A 25,794-nucleotide genomic window follows, 5' to 3' on the forward strand; every position below is an offset into this window, starting at 1 on the left:
CAATGATGTTTCCCGAGGAAGACTCAGAGCAGGGAGTATGTGAGTCGAGGCTGGAAGAGCGTGGAGAAGGTGGCCAGGTGGTGAAGAAGGCAGGGGGACAGAGGCAGCCATGCATGAGAGGGCCTGAAGGACAAAAGGGTGTGCCATGGGACCCCTGGCCGCAGGGCTGTCACGACCGCCACCCCTCACCACCCCTATGACCACCTTCTGTGTAAATACTACTCTTTCACAAAAGACATAGTTTGCCATGGAAGGGCTTGATATTTTTTTCTATCTGATTTATTTTCTTTGATGACTCAATGATCTCCATTATGCTGAAAACCGGGGGTGTACCTAACATGGCTTCCCCAAACAAGTCACTGAACAGCCAAGCTTCCCACAGACCAGGTTTCTGCAGCATAGAGACTGATGTGTGTGAACGGATTTGGGGCATTCAACAATTGTGTATCTGGTTGTACGCTGTGTACCCCAGTCCTGGTCTCCCTGAGTGGAACCACTGAGGTGCTGCAGAGCCAGAACGGAGGCGGAGGTGAGGTGGTTACCTGGGTGAGCCAGGGGGGTCAGAGCCCATCTCAGCACAAAGCAGCCCTGTTCGCAAAGCAGCCCAGATGTCCGGGTGGACCCAGGATGTCATTTTGTAGCTTCAGACGCCACAGTGGCAGGAAGGCCTGATTCTCCATGTGACTCGTACGCAACTTTCCAAAATGAGTTTAAGGAACTGCCTTTGACATAACTTGACATGATTAAAACCATAGTATCAACAAATTATTCTAAAATAGCTTGAAAGGCTAATTTTGTGGTGAGCCATTGTGTAAAACCATCGATAACCAGGGCTGTGCTATTCCCTTCCATTCTTAGAAAATTTTCCTCTACCCCATTCTGTTCAATAGTGTTTCAATACTGATAAACTTACACAAATATCCTCTCCCCAACCCCAGGCTCTAACAGTCCTCACAAACTCTCTCTAGGTGTTTGGGGGCTAACAACAGTCCCTAAGTCCTTATTTTTCCAGAATTGTTGTTTTGGGCTTCTTGAGCAATACTGTGCCTTCTGGGATTAGATTGCTTCTCCCGTGTTGATACTTCCTCATAAATCTAGTTCCAACAACCAGTTTTTAAAATCTAGTGTTTAAAAAATCTAGTTTTAAAAAAATGTATATAATAATAATTATTATTAGTCATTACCGCAAATGAAAGATCCTATGTAAGGTTATTCTCAAAAAATAAATGCTGAAGGGACAGAGGCCAGGCTGGTGCAGACTGGGCAACATTTTTTTCCCTAATGGGAAAAAATGGCGTGGGGAGGCTGATGGCCATTCCATATTTATTCCTCAGATTTCAGAAATGCTGAGCTTAAGCAGCTCCTTACCACAACCTCTTCTGACCTAATAAACGAGACAGACTGAGAATAATTGTGGTTCTCTCTGCTTTCTTCACCAGTTGCCTTTTTTTGTTGTTTGTGTTTTTTTTTTCATTCCCTTCTAAAGTCTTTCATTGCTTTGGGCTAAATGAAGTTTGGATTGCCACAGCAGCTTTTTAAAGTGATATTGCAATATTGACTAATTTGCCTGCTCTTGGTTATGCCCGAGTAGACACATGACCTGTGGCTGTTTGGCTTGTCCTCCTATGGGAAAATCCTTAACGAAGCTAATAAGCTGTATTAAAATAAAATAAACAAATTCACATGGCACCCAGCATCACAACCACATGTAGGCTGGTTATTATTTATTATCCTGAAACAGCAGTCCCACGTCTTCAAACTGCCTACTGGGCCTTTCCACTCCGAAGGACTTCTGTCACTTCCTGTTTAGCCCATCTGAAACTAAAACCATTCCCCGCTCTTCAAAGCCACCCCTCACTGTTGGAGTTTTAGGGGGCCCATAAATCACACCCTTTCCTTCCCCTCTCCAGTTAAAATTTGTTGTTGCTCTTTTTAGAAGCACAGGAAACAAACAGATAAGGCATAGAACACATGGGTCTACATCTGTGGCCGAGTGTCTTGCAAACATGGCAGCCCCCAGCCCCCCCCCCCCCCCCCAGCAGTCACAGGCACAGCTGAGCAACCGCAGGCCTCCACCACAGGGCAGCTCACCGGAGCCTCTTGGAAGGGGAGAGAAATGCATGTGTCCTGCAGGCACGCGCTTGCTCAAGTTCTTCTCTATAACACACCAGTTGAAGCCGTCAGTTCTCCGCCTCTTTGGGGAGGAGACAGTGAAGTCTGGGGAAAAGGGGCCAGGCGTCAGAGGCCTTCCTTTCAAGAAGCCAGGAGATCAAGTTCCTCCTAACGCATCACTCCAGACGTTTCTATTTTTATTGAGATTGCCTTCTTACTTTATGTGGCATCAGATGATGTTAGCCTTTGGGGGCGAGGAACACTGTTTCGACAACAAATACTCTCTTGTAAGAATTTCCACCACTTACATTGCAATCTGCCTTCTTGATGATCTTTTGCATCATAAATAAGACTCCACAGTTATAACCAAAGCTCTACTCTCAACTCTTTCATCGTGATGGTGATTAACGCTGACGTGGCCCTGGCTACATGGCCATTGGCAGCCAGAGAATGTCAGGACGGGCGGTGACTCAGCTGATTCGGCAGCTGCACTTACAGTAAATGTGTTTTGCAATGCTCTTATATTTTCCTAAAGATTAAAGTATTTTTCATTTAAAACTTATTTATTTATTCATTTTGTTTTTGGCTCTTCACTCTGTCAAGAGGATTGATTATCAAATCAAACCAGGTGAAGAAACGTGTCCCTTTGTCAGTGAAATTATCAGGATAGGAGAGGTCTGGTTTTATAGGAGGTCAAATGCAGAAGACCTAAAGGCGAAGTGAGAGTAATGCATAGCAATAATTTTTGAATTTTGTAATTTACTTGTATAGTTACCTGATCCTGGGCATTGAGATAAGCAATGCTCTTCACACATATAACCTTATTTTATTATTATAGTAAGACTGAGGTAGAGACTGTTTCTATCCCCATTTGGCAGATGAGGAAACTGAAACTCAGAGAGGTTGCCTTACCCAGTGTCATATAAGATACTAAGGGGCACCGCCTGGATTTCAGCAGGAGTTCATGGTCTTGACTGTATCCTACTACATTTTGCTTAACTTACATTAACAAAAGTTCACTGTCAAAACAGCAGGCGACAATCCCACCAAACTTCTGTCTTGCATCTGGACAATATCGCATCTAGAGATTTGTGATCGGTTGTTGACATCTCATTTTCAGAAAATCCTTTTAGAATAGAGCAAATTCACAGGAGGGCAAGAAGGATGCTTAGTTGCTGTGTTATCTAGAAACCTCTTCCTATGAAAAACATTTGAGAAAGTTGGCAGAAGGGTTGGGTTGAGGACTAGAAGACTTGGGGGGCACATAACGTCTGGTCTCAGATGATCGAAGACGTTTCATAGGTAAGGAAATTACACGTCACATTTTTAACATCCAAAGCCATTCTTATGACTTGTGAATGAAAGTTCTATGTATAATCAAAACACAGGCTCATCACGAGGTCATTTCTCTTCCGTGTAGCTCTGAAGAGCCCGGTACGTGTGGGATACAATTTCTCTTGCTCATTTTTAATGTTGACTTTTCTTTTTTCAAACTGTAAAACACACAGTTCAGCTTGATTTCATAGTGAAATCATTCAGAAGCTCCTATCTGCATGATTGCAGCTGAAATAGACTAAACAAAAAAAATGCAGTCGGTACAAATTGCTGTGGGTTATCTATACAGCTACAGCATGTGGTGAGAACCTGGAAGCTGCACCCACAGGATTTATGAGACTTCCAGTAAATCAGCTCAGCTCAGTGTTTTAGACCTGTATCCAACTCTCCTTGGATGTCTAGACACAGCCTGAGATGAAGCTTCAAAAATGGGTAAAGATGAGGCAGCCAAAGCCACCAGAAGCCTTTGACCCTCTTCTAATGTTTCAACCAGATAATTATTTTCCCTCTCAAGAATTTGGCTATCCTTTGAGGGGGAAAATAAAAAAAAAAATCAGGATTTTCCATGCGAGGAGCCCCTGAAAGAAAATACTCTGGAGAAAGGTCAGTGAGAATGGGCCAAAGCTGAATTCTTCAGATTTGCTTGGAGAATGTGGAAAGTCTGCTCCCTTTCTGCTTGGCGTGCTTTGTAGCAGGCCAAGAGCTCCCGTGGTATTTGTCCAGCCTTGCCTTCCCCATACCTTTGCATCTCAAAGGAGCTCAGACCGAGTAGTGGAAACACCTCAAGTGGAAACATAAGTGGAAGCTAAAAGCAGTGGTGGGGAAGTAATTAGATAATTAAAAACCAGTGAATTTTGATTCCATCACAGGAATCCATTCCCCCTTCTGCTCTGTCACAAAGATATGACCTTTCGAATTTTCTAACAATAAACTTTCATACTCGGAGAATATATTTCCTATAAATATGTCCCATTTTTAATTAAAATCACTCATTCTGCTTGTTGGGGTTTGTCTTTTCAAACTTTTTTATCTTGGGTTTTCTGTAGAAAGTGATGAATCCAGTAAAAAATGATAAAACGCGGTTTTAAAAATGAGCGCAGTCCAAGTTCATTCCATAGTTCGTTCGTTCATTGGTTCATTCATTCATTCATTCAACAATTATTTGTATTGTGGAGGCCACATGGCAAGGACTATGGTAGGCCCAAGTTATGCTCTTTATTAGTTATGGGAAAGTCACCAACTCTCTCTGAATCTCACTTTCCTCAACTATAAAACAGCTCTGTTACCAACTTTGCAGTGTTGCTATGAAGATTCAATGAGATGACTTCTCTTCTAAGATGGTAAAAAGGTTAGAAGTTTCTCTTTTACTCTTATCCATCCATTGCTATATCCAGAAAACTATACACAACAGAGATGGAAAGTCTCAAAAGCCCTGGAAAGTAGCAGTGTCAGTCAACTTTTTACAAGACTCATGGAGTGAACTGGATTGAGATTCTGTGAGTGAGAAGTGCATGCTTCACCGTGATTAAGAACAATGGGCTGAACAGGAAGACAGCAAAAAGAAACTTCTATGCTTCCTCACTGAACCAACGTGAGAAACATCACATCCATACGGAGCCAACCGGAAATACAGATAGCTAACTCTACTTTGAGGCCAATTCAAAAAATGAACCCCAGTAAGAATTTACAAATGGAGAAGCCCAGGTAGAAAATGCCTGATGATAAATATTTATTCAAGTTAAACAGATAGATTTCCATCTAAATAACTGCTTAAATGTAACAACATTTAACACAAAAGTGAAAAAGAAAGAAAGAAAGAAAGAAAGAAAGAAAGAAAGAAAGAAAGAAAGAAAGAAAGAAAGAAAGAAAAAGAAAGCAAAGGAAACTCTTAAAGAGATGTGAAAACAATAATTCAGAAATAATATTCTAGGTCAGTATTTCCAGATAGATTAGCAATTGTCCTGAGATAAAGTGGCAGAAAGTAAAAGCTTCTAAATTGTTCAATAAGTTGGAAATTATTATTTTATTCCTGAATTTCATGTATACAAAACTGAGTTAAAGAATGATTTGGAAAACTTAAAAATAATCATTTACCGATAGAACTGAAAACCACTAAAAAAATATAGAAGCCAACACTAGAGTTCATTTCTCACCCTACACAAAGGACTCAGTAAAGAGCATTAAAAGAAAACATGCATACGTCAACATGACCAAACTGAAAAAAGCATAACGCTATGGTAAGAAATAAACATGATTCAAACTTCCCAGAACCCCCTGGAAATATAATGATGAGCATAAAAATGATACAATCTTTGTCCTAATGTTGCTTATGGGCTAGTTGAGAAGACAGCCATTATCAAAATAAATAATTAATAAGAAAGAGAGAGAGAGAAAAGAAAAACTCACACATACTTCTGAAAACACGTGATTGGTGCTATGAAGGAAAGGTAAATATGAAAAATATGTGAAAGAGGAGCTGGCCTGTGAGGGTGTCAGGGAAGGGATGTCTGAAAGAGCTGAGATCCCAAGAAAGTATAGGAGTTAACTGGGCAGCGAGGAAAACAGAGAGCCGTGGGCAGAGAAAGCAGTATATTCCGAGACTTTGGGAGTAAGCACGACACACGTGAGGAAATCCCACATGGCCGGTGTGGCTGCAGCAGAGAGAGGAAGGGAGAGCAGACTGTGAAAAGAAACTGGAGAGGAAGGAAATGGTGGGCCAGACCATGCAGGGCTTCGTAGGGAGTGTGGTCTTTTCCTAAAAGCAGGGAGCTATTAGAGCGTTTGATGCCAGGGGTAGAAATATCTTGAGTCACATTTTCAGAACAGGATGAGGACTCAGGACGGAGAACAAATTTAAAGGGGACATGTGATGCTGGGAGATCATTGAGGAAGCTGTCGTAATAGTCTGAGAGGTGTGATACTAATAAGATGGTGGCCAGTATATAGGAGGTAAGCTATACCACCTTCCATTTTTACCACCTAAAAATGGAAGAGGAGTGTGAGAGAGTGGAAGATGTCGAAGATACTCCCTCAAAGAGCCCGTATTACATGCTACTGCATGAGTTGGGAACACCAATTGAGGCATTCATGTCCAGGGACATTTGAACTATGCACGTGGGAAAGTCGAGTGGAAAAGACGTGAGCCCGGGGCACATCTGGAGGAGATTTACCTGTGAGCCCAGTGGGTTTAGGTGTAAATTGAGGCTCTTAGGCATGCGTGAGAATACCTTGGGAGAGAATAAGAAGAGAAAAAGATTCCTAATCTTGTACACTGCTAGTTATCTGTCTAAATTGAATCATCGTTTCTGGGAAGGTGATTGGGAATGTGCATCAGTGTCTTACAAAATGATCCTAACTTTGATCTCGTAACTCTATTTAGAGGGATCTATCCTCAGAACATGATAGCAGTAAATGTGACCAAGGCTTGTGGATAAAAACATTCGTTTAAGCATTATTTATGATCGCAAAAGGAAATTAATTGTCTAAGGTTAGGAGGCAGATAAGTAAATTACTATACATTTATATAAATAAATATTGTCATTAGAACTTAATGTTTATAAAGATGTAATGCATAAGTAGGTGACTCTGATGTAACAGTAAGTGAAAAAGGACACAAAATTGATAGAGAGAGAGATAGAGAGAAACTCAATTGTGTGAACAATGCATACAACAAAGTATAAAGAAATAAGGTTACCTGTAAACAGTAAAAAAATGGATGATTGCTATCATTTTTATATTTTTATCTCGTTTATTAGTTTATTAGAAAACAAATGTAAAATTATAGTATTTTCCCAGTTATAAATATGCGCTTTATAGTCATTTCACTCTGCTAAATGCTGGTTAATGTTCTTTCATTTTCACAATATTGATGGGCGTTTGTGTTTTGAGTCTAGCGTAGTATTTTAGGTTTGTAAGATTATTGCCGTACATTTTAAAGTTTTATGAGCCATTTAGACTTGTAAAATAGTTACAGAAAATTGATCTAATTGCTAGGCAATAGCAAATCTATTCCCCTTCAGAACAACTGAAGGGCACCCAGTGTATCACACTGAGAGAGTTTGTATTTCCTTTACTTCTTATTGCTGAGCAGTGTAGTTGAGTCTGGAGTCTTTAATGTAAGGGTTTTAAAAAATTATATTACATACATATAGGAATTTGCTAATTATTTTAAATACAATGAATTGTCTTTGTTTCCCTCCGGTGACTACAAGAGATTTAGTATCCATTTGGACTGTCATTTGTATCAGCATTGTCTGGAGTAATAGAAGGACATTTTGAATTTGGTTTATAACTAAAAGCATGATTTTTTTTTTTTAACTCCAGGAATGTATACAAAGATTATCGCTTCCTTGAGCTGGCATGCGATTCTCAGGAGGACGTAGACAGCTGGAAGGCATCTCTGCTAAGAGCTGGAGTTTATCCTGATAAATCTTTAGTAAGTTGGATACGTCTCTTATTTTTAAATTATTAACCATTTTTAAGAAAACGCAATTCTACATACTGTATGCTGGAGAAACTAGTTCTCTTTTGACGTAATTTGGCACCGTTTTAACTGATACTTTGCTTGTATTTCTTTGCCTCCATTAGACTTCTATTTTAAGAAGTTTATCAGCATATTCGTTAAAGAAAATTCCCCGTTCTGCCATAAAACACAATATATGTAATCTCAGACCAAGAGAGTTTGTTTTAACCTAAAATTTTATTTTCCCCTATGTGCTGTTCCACAGTTGTTACAGTGTAAATACAAGCAATTTATAAAATTCTTCATATAATCTTAACCTTATATACACACATATCATTAATCATAACACTATTTCATATTCTGAAAGACATAGTTATTTTTATAAAACTCTCCCTCCTTTCATTATGTCTGTAGTACCTGTATCCAAAATTGTATCAAACTCTGGTTAATGTTCTTGTGAGTGTGAAAGAAGAAAAAATATTATATTGCCTTTCCCACTTATCTTTATGAATATACTTCAAGTGTCTTGGAGACACTTCTGTCATTCAAGTTAATAAGCAGACCTTGTATTTGTGTTCTTTGGTAAATGTAATATTACACAGACAGGTCTGGATTTAAACTCCAGAAGCCGGCCCAACATCCAGTCACACACTGTTAAACAGGCGCTGCTGACTGAGGGGCCCTCACCGCTTGCTCGCTGCTCCCCACAGGCCTGGGCCAGCCATTCCCCTCGGAACTGAAGTCCTGAGACTGAGCCTTGGGCGCTTAGTCCAGCTTGAGCCTTGCAGTGCTTACTTGGCTCTCCATCAGTTTACAGGACTGACCATGTCCAAGCTGGGTTATTTCTAGGCCCCCAAATAGGGACAGAGTCTGCTGAAGAGAAAGTCTGAGACGCGGGCACAATGTCGAACCATGGAGAACTCTCCGGGGGGTTCGGACCTGACCACGTCTGTGAGGTGACATTGGGATTTAACAGTGTTCCAGGGTAAAGGGTTGGGGACTTGTGCCAGAATGTTCTCCTCATTGCTGAGACCTCTTCACCCCATCCCAACCTACCTTTGTCTGGCTAGCACCTCAAATAATGAACCCCCTCCTACCCCGCATGCCACATGCACTGTGCCCTCAAAAGGGGTGAAACCAGACCCCTTCCTGGTGACACCCAGACACAGGGGTATCTGTGTATGATTTTCATAATTGCTGTCCAGTCTTTATCAGTTGTGTATATACATAGTTGCATAGACATATATGACTCTAAAGATCACACATGAGAAATCATTTAAAAATCACTGCTCTTGTCGTTAATTCTAATCATGACTAATTACTCTTTTCCATGCCTTGATAGTAGTGTGTTTAATTTCACAAACATTCTGTATCTTTTAAGAAAAAAACATTCTATATTAAAAAGCCTGTAGAGCATGTGCTTTTTGCCAGGCACCAGTGATAACAGAGGTTAGCGATGAGATCCCACGAGCAAGGAACAAACGTTAAACAAGAGAACTAATAGCTGGGTAATTATGCCGTGTGGTTTAAGAGGGAGATAAGTTCTGTACAAAAATAAAGTCAAAGAGACAGAAGTGAGAGTGAGGGCAGGCGAGCTTTATTGTGGCGAAGGTGATCAGGGAAGTCCCCTCTGAAGAGGTGACATTTGAGTGGGCTCCCGAGGGCAGGGAAGGAGTAAATGACATGAAAGTCTGAAGAAGCGGATTCCTGGCAGAGGACGAGCAAGTGCAAAGTCATCTCGTCATCTCTCCAGACAGAGGAGCAACAAAAAAGTGTGTCTGGATCCCATGGAGGGAGGACAAAGTGATCGGTAGCTTCAAACTAACGCAGGCCTTGCAGGAACTGATGAGCATCTGAGTTTTGTTCTGAGGGAGGCGGGGCAACCTTGGAGAGTTTCGAGCCAGAGCCACTTTAGTTACGTAAGATCTACTGTTGTAAAGATTGGTGTATCTGGGTATTACGAGAAGCGGCAGAGCATTGGGTTCAAGCACAGGCTTTAGTGTCAAACTACCTAAATTGAAATTCCGATGCTCACATACCAACGGAGATCTTAGGCAGGTTGTCTTGCCTTTGTGCGTTCCAAGCTTCCCATCTCTAAAATGGAGATACCAGAAGTCCCCCGTAGCATGGTTGACAAGATTAAGTGAGATGATTATTATTTATAACAATGATGGTGATAATTCTCATTTTCATCACTACTTTCTTTAACAAGTAGAAGGTACAACACTGTGGATATTAAAGCCCAATGAGATTCTAAATATTTTATACTATTTCTGCTATTTCTATTACTATTTATACTATTTCTTCCAAATATGCTTGGTTATATGAAATATCAACGTGTCTGTGTGTGTGTGTGTGTGTGTGTACCTTCCTTACACACAGCTGTAATGTTTGTGAAAATGTTTTCTTCAGTCATGATTTTGACAATCAAACTTATTTTAAATGCTCTAGGCAAGTTTTCTATTTAAAGATATTATGTAATACATCTCTTGTGAGGAAAAAACTATCTTGGAAAGTGAAATGACCTAGCTATCCCTTAGTGAACTGTTTTTAGAAATCTGGATTTTCGTGTATTCACAGCGCTACACAAAGAAGACGCACAATGAAAGATCTGCTATTCTTTAACAGAATGCTCAATTTTAAGCAAATCTAGAGTTGTCCTACACAATCTGTTTTGATTCCTTTCACGTTATTTTTATTTGTTTAGAAACACACATTTGGTACAGTTGTTTGGGAGATCGAAACAAAGGGCTTTTTTACTACATGCCAGAGACATGACAGGAAATTAAACTTGGCAGTGTGCCATGAACGTTACTTTCCTCAGTTTTCATCATAAACAATATTTGCATTTCGTATGCACCGCGGAGTTCTCCAGGTTATATTACACGATTGCTTGACTTTCAGATGTTTAAATGGCAGCTAACTACCGAAAGCAGTCTAAATAGACTGCTTATCTAAACATTCCATGTTGCGAACATAGGCTTGGGGGAAGGGATACTTTTAAGTACAGTTCTTTCTCATTTAGAAAGAGTTGACAAAGAAGTCCGATTAACCTAATAACAGATGCCTCTCTCTCAGTAAAATTTTAGGATTCTGGTGTGTCATTTTGTTTTTGTATCAATAAACCATTGAGTTGACAGCCAATCAATCCCTCGCTACGCTAATAATGAAACATTTATGTGTCTTACACGGACATGAGTCTAGACTCAAAAAGTTCTGCTTTCTACACAAAACGCCTCTATTTTGACCGGGGGGAAAAAATCTACATAGATTGTTTTTTTAATTGTATAAGGCTGGCTTCATTTAGATAAATAGCCATCACCCAAATGTGAATGAAATGGTCTTTCAGACAAATTTTGTGTTCAGCTAAGGTGGTGAACTTTTTTATAACGTGCTTTTCCCTATCGTAGTTTTTTTTTTCCTATCACATCCACATGGTGGAATGTTTTTATGTCATTCATGTCATAATATTCTGCTACCCTGTTTCTTCCCTCTCTTAGATCATTTCTCTTGGAGTTTTCTACAATTCTTTTTTTCTTTCTTCCCTTCCACCCTTTACCCCCACTCCTTCCTTCCCTTCATCCATCACTGTTATGGTGGACTCTAGAGATTCAAGGATGAAAAAAGGATGCAATTTTTACTTCATGGGAGTTCCAAATCTAGTGAGAGAGAGAGAGAGATGCAAATAAATAATTACAATGTGATAAAAACTATGATGGATATCTATGTAAAATGCAATAATAGCCCAACCATATTCCCAGGTGCATTGTCTAATTACCTCCTATTTTCACATGTGCATTTTCTAATTACCTTCAGTCCCTTAATCTTTCTGGATCCAAAGCGAAAATGTAGACTTCTTATCTTAGCAGTGTAGTGTGTGGCCCTAAGACGGAAAAGGGAGACTGGATTCAGTGCCCCACTGTGCCACTGACACTCTGTGACCTTATATATAACCTCTCCCAGCTGCACATGTAGCATTTTTCTAGTCACCTGATCTTTCTGAGCAGCCACAATATTTTAAAAATTAATTTAAATCTGAATTTGGATTTAGCAGAATTTTATTTCTATTTTCTCTGGCAATTAAATTGAAATTATAACCACTATAAAATTTTATATTGTTAGCTAAGTGTGTAGGATTTTACACAGTTTCAAAGTAAACGATGTTTCTAATGGAATTAACTTAAAAAATTATTAGACTGAGATAAAATGTGTGTGTGTGTGTGTGTGTGTGTGTGTGTGTGTGTATCAGTGGTTACTGGCTACAATTAAAGCACTTTTGCAATATTATTTAACTGACACATGTACGTAAACTTTTCCTACAAGTTTGAATACAAATAAATGTGAATTTGATCAAATATCTAAAGAACATGATATAACAAATGACTGATTTTTTTCTGGCACAGTTTTGTCAGCTCACAACATGACTTAAGTTGTACATAAACATTAAGGATTCTGGATTCTCTGGAACATTATGTGCACAGTGAAATGAGGGAGACTTTAATTAAAATACACTCACCTTTGAATCCCAACCCTTCCCTTTATTAGTTGTATGGCTCAGGCAACTTATTTAACTCTCCAGTTGTTTATTCTTTTTTTTAAACACAAAACAACAATACCTTCCTCAAGTGATTTGATGAGGTTAGGTTAAGACAATTGTGTGTCACATCTAGCTCGGTGCCTGCAAGTGGGTGGATGTGTTCAATGCCATGTAACCTTTATTATTACTATTATTATTATTATTATTATTATTGGAAATCATTCATGTGCCCCTGAAGCCGTAATTTCCAGTTTAGTAGTTCCCTTTTCTTTGGAAACTATCATTGGGATTGGGCATGTGAAGGAGAATTTCCTCAACTCTGGGCTGAGGAAGCCAAATGGCTTAGGGGAGTATTGGGGTTATGCTGTCCTGTGGATAAGCTGTCTTCAAAGTCTCCATCAGCCAGTCAGGAGTGAGCAGGAGAGGCTGTCAGGGGAAGTGAGGACTCCCCAGCCTGCCCTCAGATGCTGGCCTGCTGACTATCTGAAGGAAGCAGCCTGCAGGTCCACGCGTGCCCTGGAAATACATATAGTGCAAATTCAGTTCTACATATTTGTTCAGTCATATACTGCAAGACTTTTTGTGAGGTTTCTATTAGCTCTCTAGATAGATGGGTTCCCCCCTACAATGTATGATTTCAGAGATGAAAATTGGCAGTAGAAAGTGGATACCCTGGAATTTCACTATATCTCTGAATTCTGGACCCTCCCAGTCATAATTAATGTTTTTGAGATTGCTTGGGAAATGGAAACCATCCTATAATGAAGTCTTTTGGGGACTTCAGAAATTCTTTTGGATACTCTCCAAAACTGAACTTTTCTGTGTGGCACATGACAATTAGGAGAGAGGGTGTCTGTACCATTCTAGGGGATGAGGAGGAATGGCCACAGACCTCCATAAGTGTTTATTAACATGGTGACCACGCGCGTGCATTCATTCAGCTGTCTAATAATACAAGACTGACAATGCCCACACTCGGTGCTGCTCCCCATCGCTTTATCCTTAGCTTGTTCAGCAGTGCTTCCCATAGATCTCAGAGCAGCTACCTGACCAATTCCGAACCGTCTCAGTTACTCTTCAGTAGAAGTACCTTCAGGGATCCAACCCTCAATGGCCGCCCCACAGGGCAGTGGAGGGAATTAGAAAGCACCAACAGTTCCCCCATTCATCACTCTTAAGCCTCTCTCAGAATAGACAGTTGGGAAATGATTGAAGGAAACCAGAAATGGCAAAGCCACACCATGTCCTCCCCTTGTATCTTGCTGCTATTTAAGGATTAAGGCTCCCTGCTCTGTGACATCACTGTTGCCACTACAAACAGAACCATCTGCCATTGAGCAAGGAAGCCAGTCATCCCCTAATGTGCAAATACTTGGTTGAACTCCTGAAACTTATTTGCTAGATCAAAAGCTGCACTGCTGTGGAATGCAATAAATTCCATGTGTTGGAGGTATTTTCAGCAATATTGCACTTTTTTGGAGAACTGGGGTCCCATTATTCTCTAAAATAGTATTTTACTCCTGATAAAATTCCCTGTGGGGCTCTTTATTGCCTTATTGAACAGTTGGCATGTTTTCTTTACAAAAGACTCTTTTTCCCCCCTCCATTCATTCTTGTATCATTATTTATGTCTCACATCAGCCAGTGATAGTACCGCTTCTATCGTAGCAACTCACAAGACCTTGAAGCTTCTCCACTCTATTGTATCAGTGTTCAAATTTATGTTTTTATTAAACATGATGGCCGTGGTGGTCCGTGAATGAGACATTTCCTTCAAGTCACCGATTAGCATTGTTTTCCAGAAAATATACTCTCCCGTGATCCTTACCTTACCGCTCTCCAGACAATTCCTGTGTGTATTTCCCACTTCACTTCCTCTCTCAAAACTGCATGCCAGATCTCCAGCCCAACCTGCTACTCCACCCTGTGCTCAGTCTCCTGCACAGATGCACATACTTTCCTGACTGTTCTCTTCAGCCCCACATCCCAGCGCGAAATTCCTCCTGGGCCCCTTGTGACAAGAGTTCAGATCTGTTCCCTGCTCATATCCCATCACATCTCCCCCACAGGATCTGACCTAGTGAGGACTTGGGCTGCCCTGGGAGTAATGAATCACCGTTTTATTTTTTTAAGCCATATGTGAGTTAAATTGTTTGATATAAATCATACCCTTGCAGCTCCAGTTTGAAACAGGAGAGCCATTTGCCCGCCGCCTGTCACTGGCTGCTCTACGGGTCCCTCTCCAGAGTGTCCCATTTAGAAATGACTACAGTTTTTTGACTAACCTTTCCAGACCCATTTTCTTGAATGTGGACCAGTGTTTATTTTGGCCACATTCCCACTATACAGTTTTCGCTTCCCATGCCAACCCAAGACAAAGTTCATAATTTACAAAATAAAGGAATGATACAGATGGAGGTTCTCACTTGGTCTGCTAACTCTGTCCCCAGAACCACCCACTCCTTTCCTCTGCTCTCTTTTCTTTCTTTCTTTCTTTTTTTTTTTTTTTTTTTCCACCTTCTTTGAAACCAACGATGCAGTGTTTGTTTAAAAGTGCATTGGCTGATGAAATTTTCCACTGCTTGGCATGTTGGAGGAGGGGCTTGCAGGAAAGGGCAAACCGACATACTAACAATTCACTTATTACCAATTCAAGCCCATGCTCTTTGGCCAGGTTCCCATTCTCCAAGTCTTCCGAAAGAAAGGGGGAAATCTCTGTCATGATTTTCTGCTGTTAAAAATGTGTGATTTCATTTAATCTAAGTAGAGTCTTTGACTGGCCCATGAGTTCTGGGTGCTGTATGTGTCTGTCTGGGATGTCAGTGACTAGTTACATTTTTTGTTTTGATTTCTCTCTAGCACGAGAAATACCTCCTAGTTTTAAAATAAATTTATGTTTAACATATTTCTTTTTTTTTTTTCTTGCGGCTACATGCACAGGGGAACAACAAAGTAAGTTCTTTGTCCTCCTGCAGCTCCTGTTTCTTTCCAGCCCCCGCTTCCCTCCTGCGTGTGTCTTGTCAAGTGTGTTTCTGTGCATGCTGGGATGAGTGTCGTCTGGGATGGTCATAAATGATACAGGGCGTGCAGATGCCGGGGAAAACGTGCATTGGGACTACCATAATGGCTGTTCTGTTTTGACCTATCGGAAGGGAAATGTTACGTCCTTCAGAGTTGGTTATTGGGCAGTTCAGAGAAGTGTGTATTATAAGGAAAGAGATAGGTGGGCACTGAGAACAAAGATTAGGAAAGTTTAATCATGCAGACTCTTCTGCGGAACGGGTGCAACACTCTGACGAAACTCAGTGCAGCTGAAGTTTTGACCAAAAAAAATCAAAGCTCTCATGTTAATGTGCAGTTATAAAAACCCCAAACTGGAGTCTTAAATAGCAGGATGGCTGGCTTTGTTGGTGAAATTGAGTTAGATCAGTGTTCTGCCTTTGAAGGTGTCTTAAAATGGATGGAGGAGGGTGGGGTCAACATTTGACTTGGCTTCTGTGCCCTTGATGTATTCCAGCTGGATGGAAGGAGGAGGGTGTGGGGAATAGAGGGGAGACTGAAATGTGTGTGATAGATTTGCAAAACCAGGTAACGTACACAAATGGTGGAAATGATCTTAACGTTGTTGCAATAGATAAAGGAGCAATGTAGTCGCTCATACGGTTGCTTAGCTTGTTTTCATTTTAATTTGAGTTTTCCAAAAGATCAGAACTACTTCTCACTTATATTAATTATATAATAGTATCGTAATTGGGCAAGATGGTCTTAAGTTTAGCAGGGTGGTTGTTTTTTTTGTTTGTTTCTTTCTGCAGAGAATTATAAGTGCTTCATTCTACCAGGTGGCCCACTTAAAATGGGCCTCACTGAATACAATAAGAATTGAAAAGAATCTGTTATATAAGGGTCTGCCTGCATATTTAAACCAGCTGGAATTCATCAAAATTGCTATTCATAAGCCATACATATAGAATGTAAAACAAATGTGGGAAATCTTGAAATTTAATTGGATGGAATGTGCTATTATGGAATAAGTTGACGTAGATGGTTGGTATTGAAAATGTGTCACTTTATAAATTTATATTTTGATATAACTACTTCTGACCCAAGTAGTAATATTTAATAAAGTGTAAAAAAGTACAAGGAAAGTACAGGACAGACATTTGTGAAGGAACAAAGGGGTGAACTCAGCCCACTAATAGTTTCCTTTTTTAAAACAGCAGGTAACTTATGAACATAGTTAAAGATTTTTTACACAAAGTAAAGGATAATAGTTCTAAAACTACCGTTATTAAAAAAAATAACAACATTTCGACAAAATACAAAAAAATAATAATAATAAAATAAAATAAGATAAATATTTTAGTTCTTATACCATATAATGTGTTTCAGTTTCTGAACAGTAAGGATGTCTGATCCTGGTCCCTTCCATAAGCTGAGTCTGTGTCTACAATGCCGTATGCCACATGCATCTCCTGTTGGTTCGTTAAGTACCCTGAGCTAATTGTAGTAAGTGTACTCATAGCAAGCCTGTGCCTACGGCAGATCAGGGCACCAGCTGCTGACATTTTGAGGAGGTGCTAACCCTTAGACCACTCGAGAAGCATTTATGATTTGCCTCTTTCACTCGTGACTCACTGATGACTTAAACGCACTTGTAAAATTCCCAAAGGAAAACACTTCTCCATAGCAGGAGCCATCCGTTTGTGTTAGTTGCTCTGTCAAGTTCTTCTGGGTACTAAAATGTTTGGTTTAAGAAAGGTTACTGACTTTGAACTAATTATATTACAATGAGCAATAAAATTCAAAATTTCTAAAGTGCTGCTCATTGAGGGTACCTTCAGGACTGGACGGAAGTCCCTCCCAGATCTTCGGTCCTCTGGAACCACCATCTAGTGGGCAACACTTGGTACAGTGCTGTGGGGGAGCTGGTTGGTTAGTGTGCCAAAGATGCAAGCGCTTACCGTTTTGATTTTTAATTGAAGACTGGCTACTTTGGAGACGCTGCTATTCATTGCCCTCCATCTTTAGTGGTTTATGTTATGAATAAGTGATAGCTCGTGAAAAGAAATGCAATGCTAATACTTTTAAAATATGATCGTTATATACTGACAATGGACTCTGGCATGAAAGAGCTTCCTCGAATCAAAACAGCACATCTGCATGCTATTTTCCTTTAGCTTAGAATTTCAGTATAAATGGAAAACACTGGAATACAAGCTGTGCTGTCCCCAGAGTTACAGATCTGGAGTCTTCAAAAGAAGAATGTGAGATTCTTTTTTCCCCCTCTCACGCTGGAATGCTTGTTCTGAGTTGTCCCCAAGGCTACATAGCTGACCTGTTGCCTGCCATATACGTGAGCCAGCTGTGATAGGTGACTCATTTGAGACTCACAATGGCTGATTGTTTATTTAGTGAATGGCATTTTATTAGTTATGATACTCCCCAGACACTAAAGACAATGAAGCCTGCTTAATTAATGTTTCTTTAGATGAGCAAAATAAATGCATTCATCTTACCACATATGTTAAGTGTTGTGCACACATGTGCATACACACAGGTATATTCTGAGATATATGGAACGACCCTACTGTTCGTTTTCTCAGGGCCAGCAACATTGATCTGCTTCATCCATCTTTAGACGACCCTTTGAGTTTGGGAGCTAATCCTCTAAACTCTAGGAAAACACACTTTCCGAACAGATGCACATTTAGATTTACATTATGAGTACGTGATGGAACAAAGCACCAAGGTTTACATTCTTCTTTGAAAAATTATGTGTATTTTGTTATTTCTCCTTAAGAGGAAAACTTTCCTTTAGTGAGATCACAGTTGCTCAGGAAAAATTTTGCTTCCAGCTCCGTTACTTACTTTTCCCTTTGAAAATGTTTTCCTGTTGGCCTTGTGATACCTAAGGTATGTAGGGTACAGTCTGTCTCCTCCTTAGAGGGATTTCGCTGAACACTGGATTCTAAGTCTTGTCTTCATGAGAAAGATCAAAACTAGGACTTCCAGAGTCAGTTTTGGGAACGTGAACAAATATATTCAGTAACAGGGAGTTTTGTTTGTTTGTTTTTTTAATTGTTTGTTTTTTGAGCACAAATGTAAATCAAAATGTCATTTTTAGAACTGAGGCCTTCAGGTAAAAAGTAATCTCCATATTTTGTCCTAGAGAGAAGACATTTAATTTCCTTCTTTAATTTGATGCCCTCTCTTGGCAGGCATTTTTAGAAATTCAATAGACTTCTAATTTTCTTTCTTCATTCAAGACTTTGAGTTTTAGTTAAATATATTTGATATTAAATTAGGCAAATTAAAGGTAGAGAAAAACTTAAAATGTAAGGAATAAAATGCTGTAACAAAAGCTCTCAAATTTCTTAATAATATTGTTACAAAAGCACAAATGAAAACTAAAATGAATCCTAGGTTCAGAAATGAATACTTCAAAAAATTTAAAGCTGTGGGGAAAAACTACATTTCATCTCTTCCCTTATGGATTTTTTTTATTACCTTTGAAAGAGAAATTTACTGTCACTATCCTTAAAGTTGGGCTTTTCAAACTAAAGGATTCTTATATTTCCCCCCAGCAGAAGTATGAAGTTGACTGCCTTGATTGGAGGGAAGGAGCATTTGAAAGGAAGAAATAGAACCCAAACATGCTTAAGCAGAATTTTAAAATAACTAAATCTTTATTAAGTTACAATTAGATTAAATGCAATAAATGTATACACATGGGAGGGCTTTGACATTTAAGAAAAGAAGAGGGAAAGAAAATCAGATTTAAGCACTTGTTTTTACAACAGTTGAAAGCTACTTTGTCTAGTGATTTCCCAATGCATTCGGCAAGACAAGTGGACATAGTCAGCCTCCATTAGTGGGAAAAGTACTTATTACCTAGAGTACTGATTGTGGCGATCCATTGGATTCTAGCAGTCGTTCGCAAAGACAGAGGGTGCCATGTCAAATGTCACCCAAATAGATTATACTGAAGAGCACAGGTGCTAGATCCATGTTCATTTGTCTTGCCTCTTACGCCAGACCTTCAACTCCTAAATTCCTGTCCTTTGTCATTTGTGAGAGGGTAGACAGACGCTGAAAACCCATCGTCAAACCTAGAAATGTCTTGGTGATGTGTGTTATAATCTTGGTAGATGAAAGGGGCAGATAGTACAGTGTCCTAATGTACATGCCCTCTCTCATATTTACAAAGTATGAGAGAAAGCCAGAACATTTTAAGCAATTTAGGTGCAGTCAGCTCAATTAGGGTTATTTATTTTCTTGGAATAATGTGTATGCTTTCCCTTGGAGAAGTTTAGCAAATGTATTTCCCTGGGATTTAAGGAGAGCCCATCTGGTTCACTTAATTTATGCACAACTCAGTAAGAATATCATTACAGTTAAGAAGGATAAAAATTCACTGACCTCAATATAATTCCGTGTGACTATAAAAATGAATTGTCTGTCTCAGTGATCGCAGCACCAGTAAACCTTTGGTTCTTTCTTTGGCAAACCAGGCTTAAAAGAGCATTGCTACTGCCTAGCTTTGGAACCCCCTGACTTTAATTTTAATCAGTTGGAGGAAAGGACATTTCGATTGGAGGCAGAAAACGTTGAGAAGTCAGTTAGAATCTTTATTATGTTCCAAAAGTGATCAATCTTGCTGAACAGACTGTCGGAAAACAAGAATTGATCTGCTGCTTAGAACACTCAGTGGGCGATAGAACAGGGACCTCCAAGGGGTGCTTGAGGCTTATTTGTATTTTTATTTCCTCTACTGTGTCCAGAAAGAAGTGACTTCACTCTAGTGAATGAGAAGTGATGAGAATGATGATGTCTTACATCATAGCTTTTTGGACATATTTTCTCTCACAGACATTTTTTTGTACGTAAAAGAGACAGAAAAACAGTCGCGCACACACACACATACATGTGTTTCTGTATGTGTTTATCTGAGCATAAAGAAAGGTGTAGGCAATGGGTTAGAAGAAAAGTTAGGGGTTATTTTTGACTTCTTTAGACATCCATATATTAACTTACTTATTTCTGTATTCATGTATTATTTTTATAAACTTAGAAATCCAATAAGGTAAGAAAAGTTTTTATACAAAATGTAGAGAAGGAGAGTGGGGGCAGCAGCAGTAACTTTTAAGTAGACTGAACAAGTGAGTATGGGGCACTTTGCAGGAAGCTAGAAGAAGGCCAGGGGAGTGTTGTAATGATAATTATTAGGGAGAAGCCATACACTTGTCTATTAAAAATTAAACATTCTGGGGCCAGCACCGTGGCTCAGGTAGGTGGTTGGAGTCCCATGCTCCTAACGCCGAGGTTGCCGGTTCGATTCCCACATGGGCCAGTGAGCTGCGCCCTCTACATAAAAAACTGTGAACAACGGCTCTCCCTGGAGCTGGGCTGCCCTGAGCAGCCAACCTACACAACTAGACTGAGAAATAATGGCTTGAACCGGAGTGGGGACGTGGTGGGAGAGGGGAGGCGGAAGAAGGGGAAAAAATAAAAACTAAAAAATTAAGCAATCTAAATGGATGGAGCAGGAGATAAGTATCCCAGAACAGAACCTAAAATAATTCACTTATTTGGGAAACTACAAGGGGGACTCGCATATTTTAACTTAAAACTGTTCTTTTTCTAAACCATTTTCATTTTGTTTGTCTCAACTGGATGCATATTATTTCAGTCCAGAGCTAGGAACGCATTTCTTTCCATTATTGAGTTAAGCAGAATCTAGTTAAAAAAAAAAAAAAAAAAAAAAAAAAAAGTCCTGAAAAAAACAAAACAAAATAACATTCAAATAAAGATTTAGCAAATATATTTAGTTGCGTGCCAACTAATCAAATCAGCCCTAAAATAGAAAAGGCTAACGTTATTTAGGGATATTAGTTGTATAACAAATGGGATGTTAAAGACCCATTACATAATGACAACACACATTCTTCCACATAAATCATTATTATTGACCACGTTTTAATTGAAGAAAAGTTCTGATTGGGACATTTTTGTTTTCCTCTTTGAGGTAATTAGCCATTAGTCTCATAAATTTTCTCATTTTATGTCACATGGCTTCAAAGAGAATATTTGGTAACACTTCAAGGAATTAGGGAGGGAAAAAGGATAATTTGATGCAAAACACAAAATAGAACTTAAAAAAAAAAAAAGTATCAGCTTGTTGAAATTCTTCCATTACTGCAATTATTCTCTCCAGTAAGAATCTGAAAAAAAAGTATTGTTTCCACTTAGGTCAGTGATTCTCAACGAGGGGTGATTTTGCTCCCCGTGGACATTTGGCAATGTCTGAGATACATCTGATTGTCAGTGGTACTACTGGAATCTAGTGGGTAGAGAAGCCAACATCCCATTATTTACAGAATAGCCTGCACAATAAAGAACGATCCAGCCACATGTGTGAATGTGTCAAGGTTGATAAACCCTGCCCTAACTTGAAATAAGTATGCAAGCATATAAAGGCTTGAACCTATGACCTTCATTAACTGAGCCCAATTCACTCAGGACTGGTTGAAGTGCTGGAATCTGTTCAGGCTGCAAAGTCTGACTATAAGCAGTTCACACTTTCCATTATGCTTCAGAAGCATCTGCTTCACGTGAAAAATATTCCCCCCTGCCCTTTGGTTTGATGGTTTGCCTTAGAAAGCATAACAGTAACTGAAAAGATTTTCAAACTTGGGCTTGCACACTTGGATGCAGAGGACAGGCTCAAGGGCTGTGACTGTTACTGCCTTCACCAACACTTTTTTGTGACTACGTGTCTTTCATTACATAAGAAAAACCCAATTTTTATAAATTTGGGTAATTTTTAGTGCTTCCACTAGAAGCTTATTTCAAAATTGGAATACTATGAAAACAAAAAAAAAGTTAATATATTTCTATATCTAAGCATTAAGACAAGACATAAAAATAGACTCAGTAAGGTACGGTTAAAATCTGAGTATCACGAAAAACTTTTCTAATGTTCCAACCTAAACATCATCATACTTCTCTTTCCACATGGCCCAACAGTTCGACTCATGGATTGTCAAACAGAAAATTTTCTCTACTAAGGTGTGGAATGTATTGGCTGCCAATCAAGACTTTTTTTTTTTTTAAAGTCACTTTAAGATGGACAAGGCATCCAGACCTAAAGATAACTCCACTCAGTTATTTGCTCAGTCCATTTAGAGGTAGAGTTTTTTTGTTTTTGTTTTTTGGTGTTTTTTTTTTTTTTTTTTTTTTTTTTTTTTTTAACAGCATTGAAGCATAAACTTTGCTACTTCGATTTTTCTCCAAATGTGAAAGCATTGCTGAAATCAGGGTAGAAGCAATGATGGAGGCTGTTAACAAGTTTACATGTCCAATTCAGGAGAAGTGCTGAGAGGGTTACAACGAGGACGAATCACAGAAGTGTAAAAGTGTGAAATGTACAGGATTCTAGGTGTGTAGAATGCAAATATCACATAAGGTAGTGGTACACCTAAATTCCAGCTTGGCTTCTGTAAAATGGCTGGTAGTTGTGGTCCAGGGGTAGGTCTTTGACAAAGATAGTGGATTATAACTGCTTCCCCGATAGCAGAGCCTCCCAAACGGTGAAAAAACAGTTTAGTGCTAGACAGGGGGCCTGAGGCCCAGATTTGGCAGAACAGCATTTTGTGTGTTGGCAATTGGTGTGATGTTCTGCTACGTGCTACCTTTTTTGATTTATTACTTGTGTGTTGTCTGTCTTCTTACCTGTCCTTCAGACTCCATGAAGACCAAAATTCACCCTATGGTTTTGTGCTTGTTATAGCAGTATGACTTGGGTCATAACAGGTAGTGAGTAAATATTTGTGGAACGGCTCAATGAATGAATATAAACGATGGAAGAAACAAGTCAGAAACTGTGAACTCAGGTGTAGGGTTTCGAGGGGAGAAGTCGGTGACAGTGCAAAGGAGAGAAGTCGGGAAAAGAAGGAATAGAGAAAGGAAAGGTGGTGAGAGAAGCAGCCTGCAAAGTTTCCAGCCATTCACCTGGCCGCCATGATTGATTCACCTGAAATTTCTGGAGCCAGTTCTCCAGCATACATTTAAATGTTTACATTGCCAGACTGTTTACACACCTTGTTCTTCAGGGCTAGAAACAATAAAATGCTGATGGAATAAATTATTAGGGTTTGGTTTTTTCCCAGTACGTTTAACTTAAATCTGATTGAACTCAACCCCACCTCTGTTGACATATACTATGGGGAAAATAACTTCTTATATCTTTTTTTTTTTTCCAAAACAGATAATATTCCTACAAAAAGGAAATCCCTCAGAACTGTTTTGTTTCTTCACCCTTTCTCTCTGCACTCCCAGCTCAGGGATGGTCTTCCTTTTTGACAAGGCCATCTCTTCAGCACATAGCTAGGACTTTGCTTTATCAGTTAGTTCCATGCTCTTTCTTACATTTTCATTCATTCTCTCTCTCCTATTGGCTTTTTCTCCTCAGCATATATTATAATTATAGACTTATAGTATGTAAGCTTTCCTTTTTTCTTTTCTCTACCTGGCTTTCCCGTTCAAAAACTGTTTATTTCTCGCTTTCCCTTCACCACTAAATGAGCTTATCTAAATATCTTCAGATAAGCTCATTTAATCCTCACAACCTTGGAAGACAGTGGTTCTCAAGTAGGGACATTTGGCAACGTCTGGACATGTTTTTGACGCTCACAACTGGGTTGATGGGTGCTACTGGCATCTAGTGGGTAGAGACCAAGAATGCTATTCAACATCCTATGAGATGTAGGCCAGCCTTCTACAATGAAGAATTATCCCGTCTAAAATGCTAATAGTACCGCTGTTGAATGTCCCTGCTATAAAGTAGACATTATGTTCTCCATTCTGGAGATGAAGAGCAGGAGGCTTAATAAAGTTAGCAAACTAGCCCAAGACCACATATGTAATACATGAATGAGTCAGGGTTTGATTCACACCCAGCTTTGAGTTCATGTACTTTCTAATATACAGACTCAATTGCAATCTAATTTTTATTGTTACATGTAAATTTAGAGTAAACCTCTTTGTGTATAATTCCTCATCTACGTTTCTGATTATTTCCTTGGGGTAGATTTGTAGAAGTGGAATTGGCATCAAAGGGAATGAATAATTATAGAGTTTTTGATTCATACCACCAAATTACTTTCCTCAAAGCTAGAGTAATTCACATTCCTAACATCTCACCTCATCGTAACCTACAATGAGTATTAAAGTTTTCTTTACCTTCTTATTTAATCCTTGCCAATTTGATCATTTGCCTGTCCCTTAAAAAAAAAAAAAAAAAAAAAAAAAAAAAAAAAAAAAAAGCGTGCTGCTTAGATAGTCTCCTCCACCTGCAAACCTACCCTTTCGATTGGAGGGACACAGAAGTACAGAGGTTTAAAGCTCCTGCCTGAGCTCAGATCCAGGCTCTGACACATCATAGCTGGGTGACATTGCTCACGTGACTCTGAACCTCTTTCTCCATTTGTTCAGTGGCACTTGATGTTCATTTCTACCTCACAGAGACTGAATGAGCTAGTACCTGTGATGTCTATAAAACAGTGCCAGGAACAAAGTAAACTCTCGAAAGCTCTTTGGTATCATTGGTTTTCGTACTTGCATGGTCTTTCAAGCTTTGTTCAAGGGCCACAGTCTGCAGCCAGAGGTGGCGATGACTTTCCGTACCGTCCCCTTTTTCCAGATATCTAAGTGTACTGTGTATCAAGGTCTTTACTATTTGCTGTCACCTGAAAGGTGTCCACCTATCGCCGAGCTGCTGCTTGGCTTGTAAATACAGCGTGTGTTCTCAGCCGGCGTCTTTGCCCCAGGGCGTTCTTCTCATGTACCCTCCTATTCAACCACGTCCATCGAGGTCTTACGGGTTGGCCTCAGGAGTTCTGTGCTCCTTATAGATGTTCTTACCTAAAAGTTCTAGAGAGCAGCAATTCCCAACGTCTGCTTAGCCCATTTAAAGAAAAAGGAGCTTTGATGATGAAAAATGTTTGGGTCACACGGCATTCTTTATCTCCCTTCTGGGGAGACACAGAGTACGTTAGCACTGTTTTTAATGGAGAGTGCTAGAATAAAGAAACACGTAAATGTGTTTGACACCGCAATTCTTAAACTTACTTTATCAAATAACGCAACAACCCCCATGTTTTTAAACAACACCTATCGCCATCTGGTAGTGTCAGTGTTGAGTGGGGAACACTCTCACAGAGCAGGCGAAAGGACAGAGACAGTGTCTAACTCGGGGTCTCCCGGTGTGCCCCATCAGACCTGCATCGGACATACCCAGCTGCTTGTTAAAATGCAAACTCCTGGGCCCTCCCAAATCTTCTGAGTTCCT

At 39.5% G+C, this 25,794-nt stretch overlaps 1 protein-coding gene across 10 annotated transcripts in view; it reads left to right on the plus strand.

The window, feature by feature from the left end:
• DNM3 (dynamin 3) overlaps positions 1–25,794 on the plus strand; it is a 396,041-nt gene that overhangs the window by 298,923 nt on the left and 71,324 nt on the right. For 6 of the 10 annotated variants that reach the window (XM_074322210.2, XM_074322205.2, XM_074322209.2 and 3 more), the window contains 2 exons: positions 7,771–7,882; positions 15,387–15,398. In XM_074322210.2, the coding sequence (XP_074178311.2) occupies positions 7,771–7,882; positions 15,387–15,398 (124 nt within the window). The remainder of the gene's footprint in view (positions 1–7,770; positions 7,883–15,386; positions 15,399–25,794) is intronic. The other 4 variants (XM_074322208.2, XM_074322204.2, XM_074322212.2 and 1 more) reach the window with 1 other exon arrangement.

Source organism: Rhinolophus sinicus, chromosome 11 (genome assembly GCF_057876585.1).
Source record: "Rhinolophus sinicus isolate RSI-liver-muscle chromosome 11, RSI-T2T, whole genome shotgun sequence".
NCBI lineage: Eukaryota > Metazoa > Chordata > Mammalia > Chiroptera > Rhinolophidae > Rhinolophus > Rhinolophus sinicus.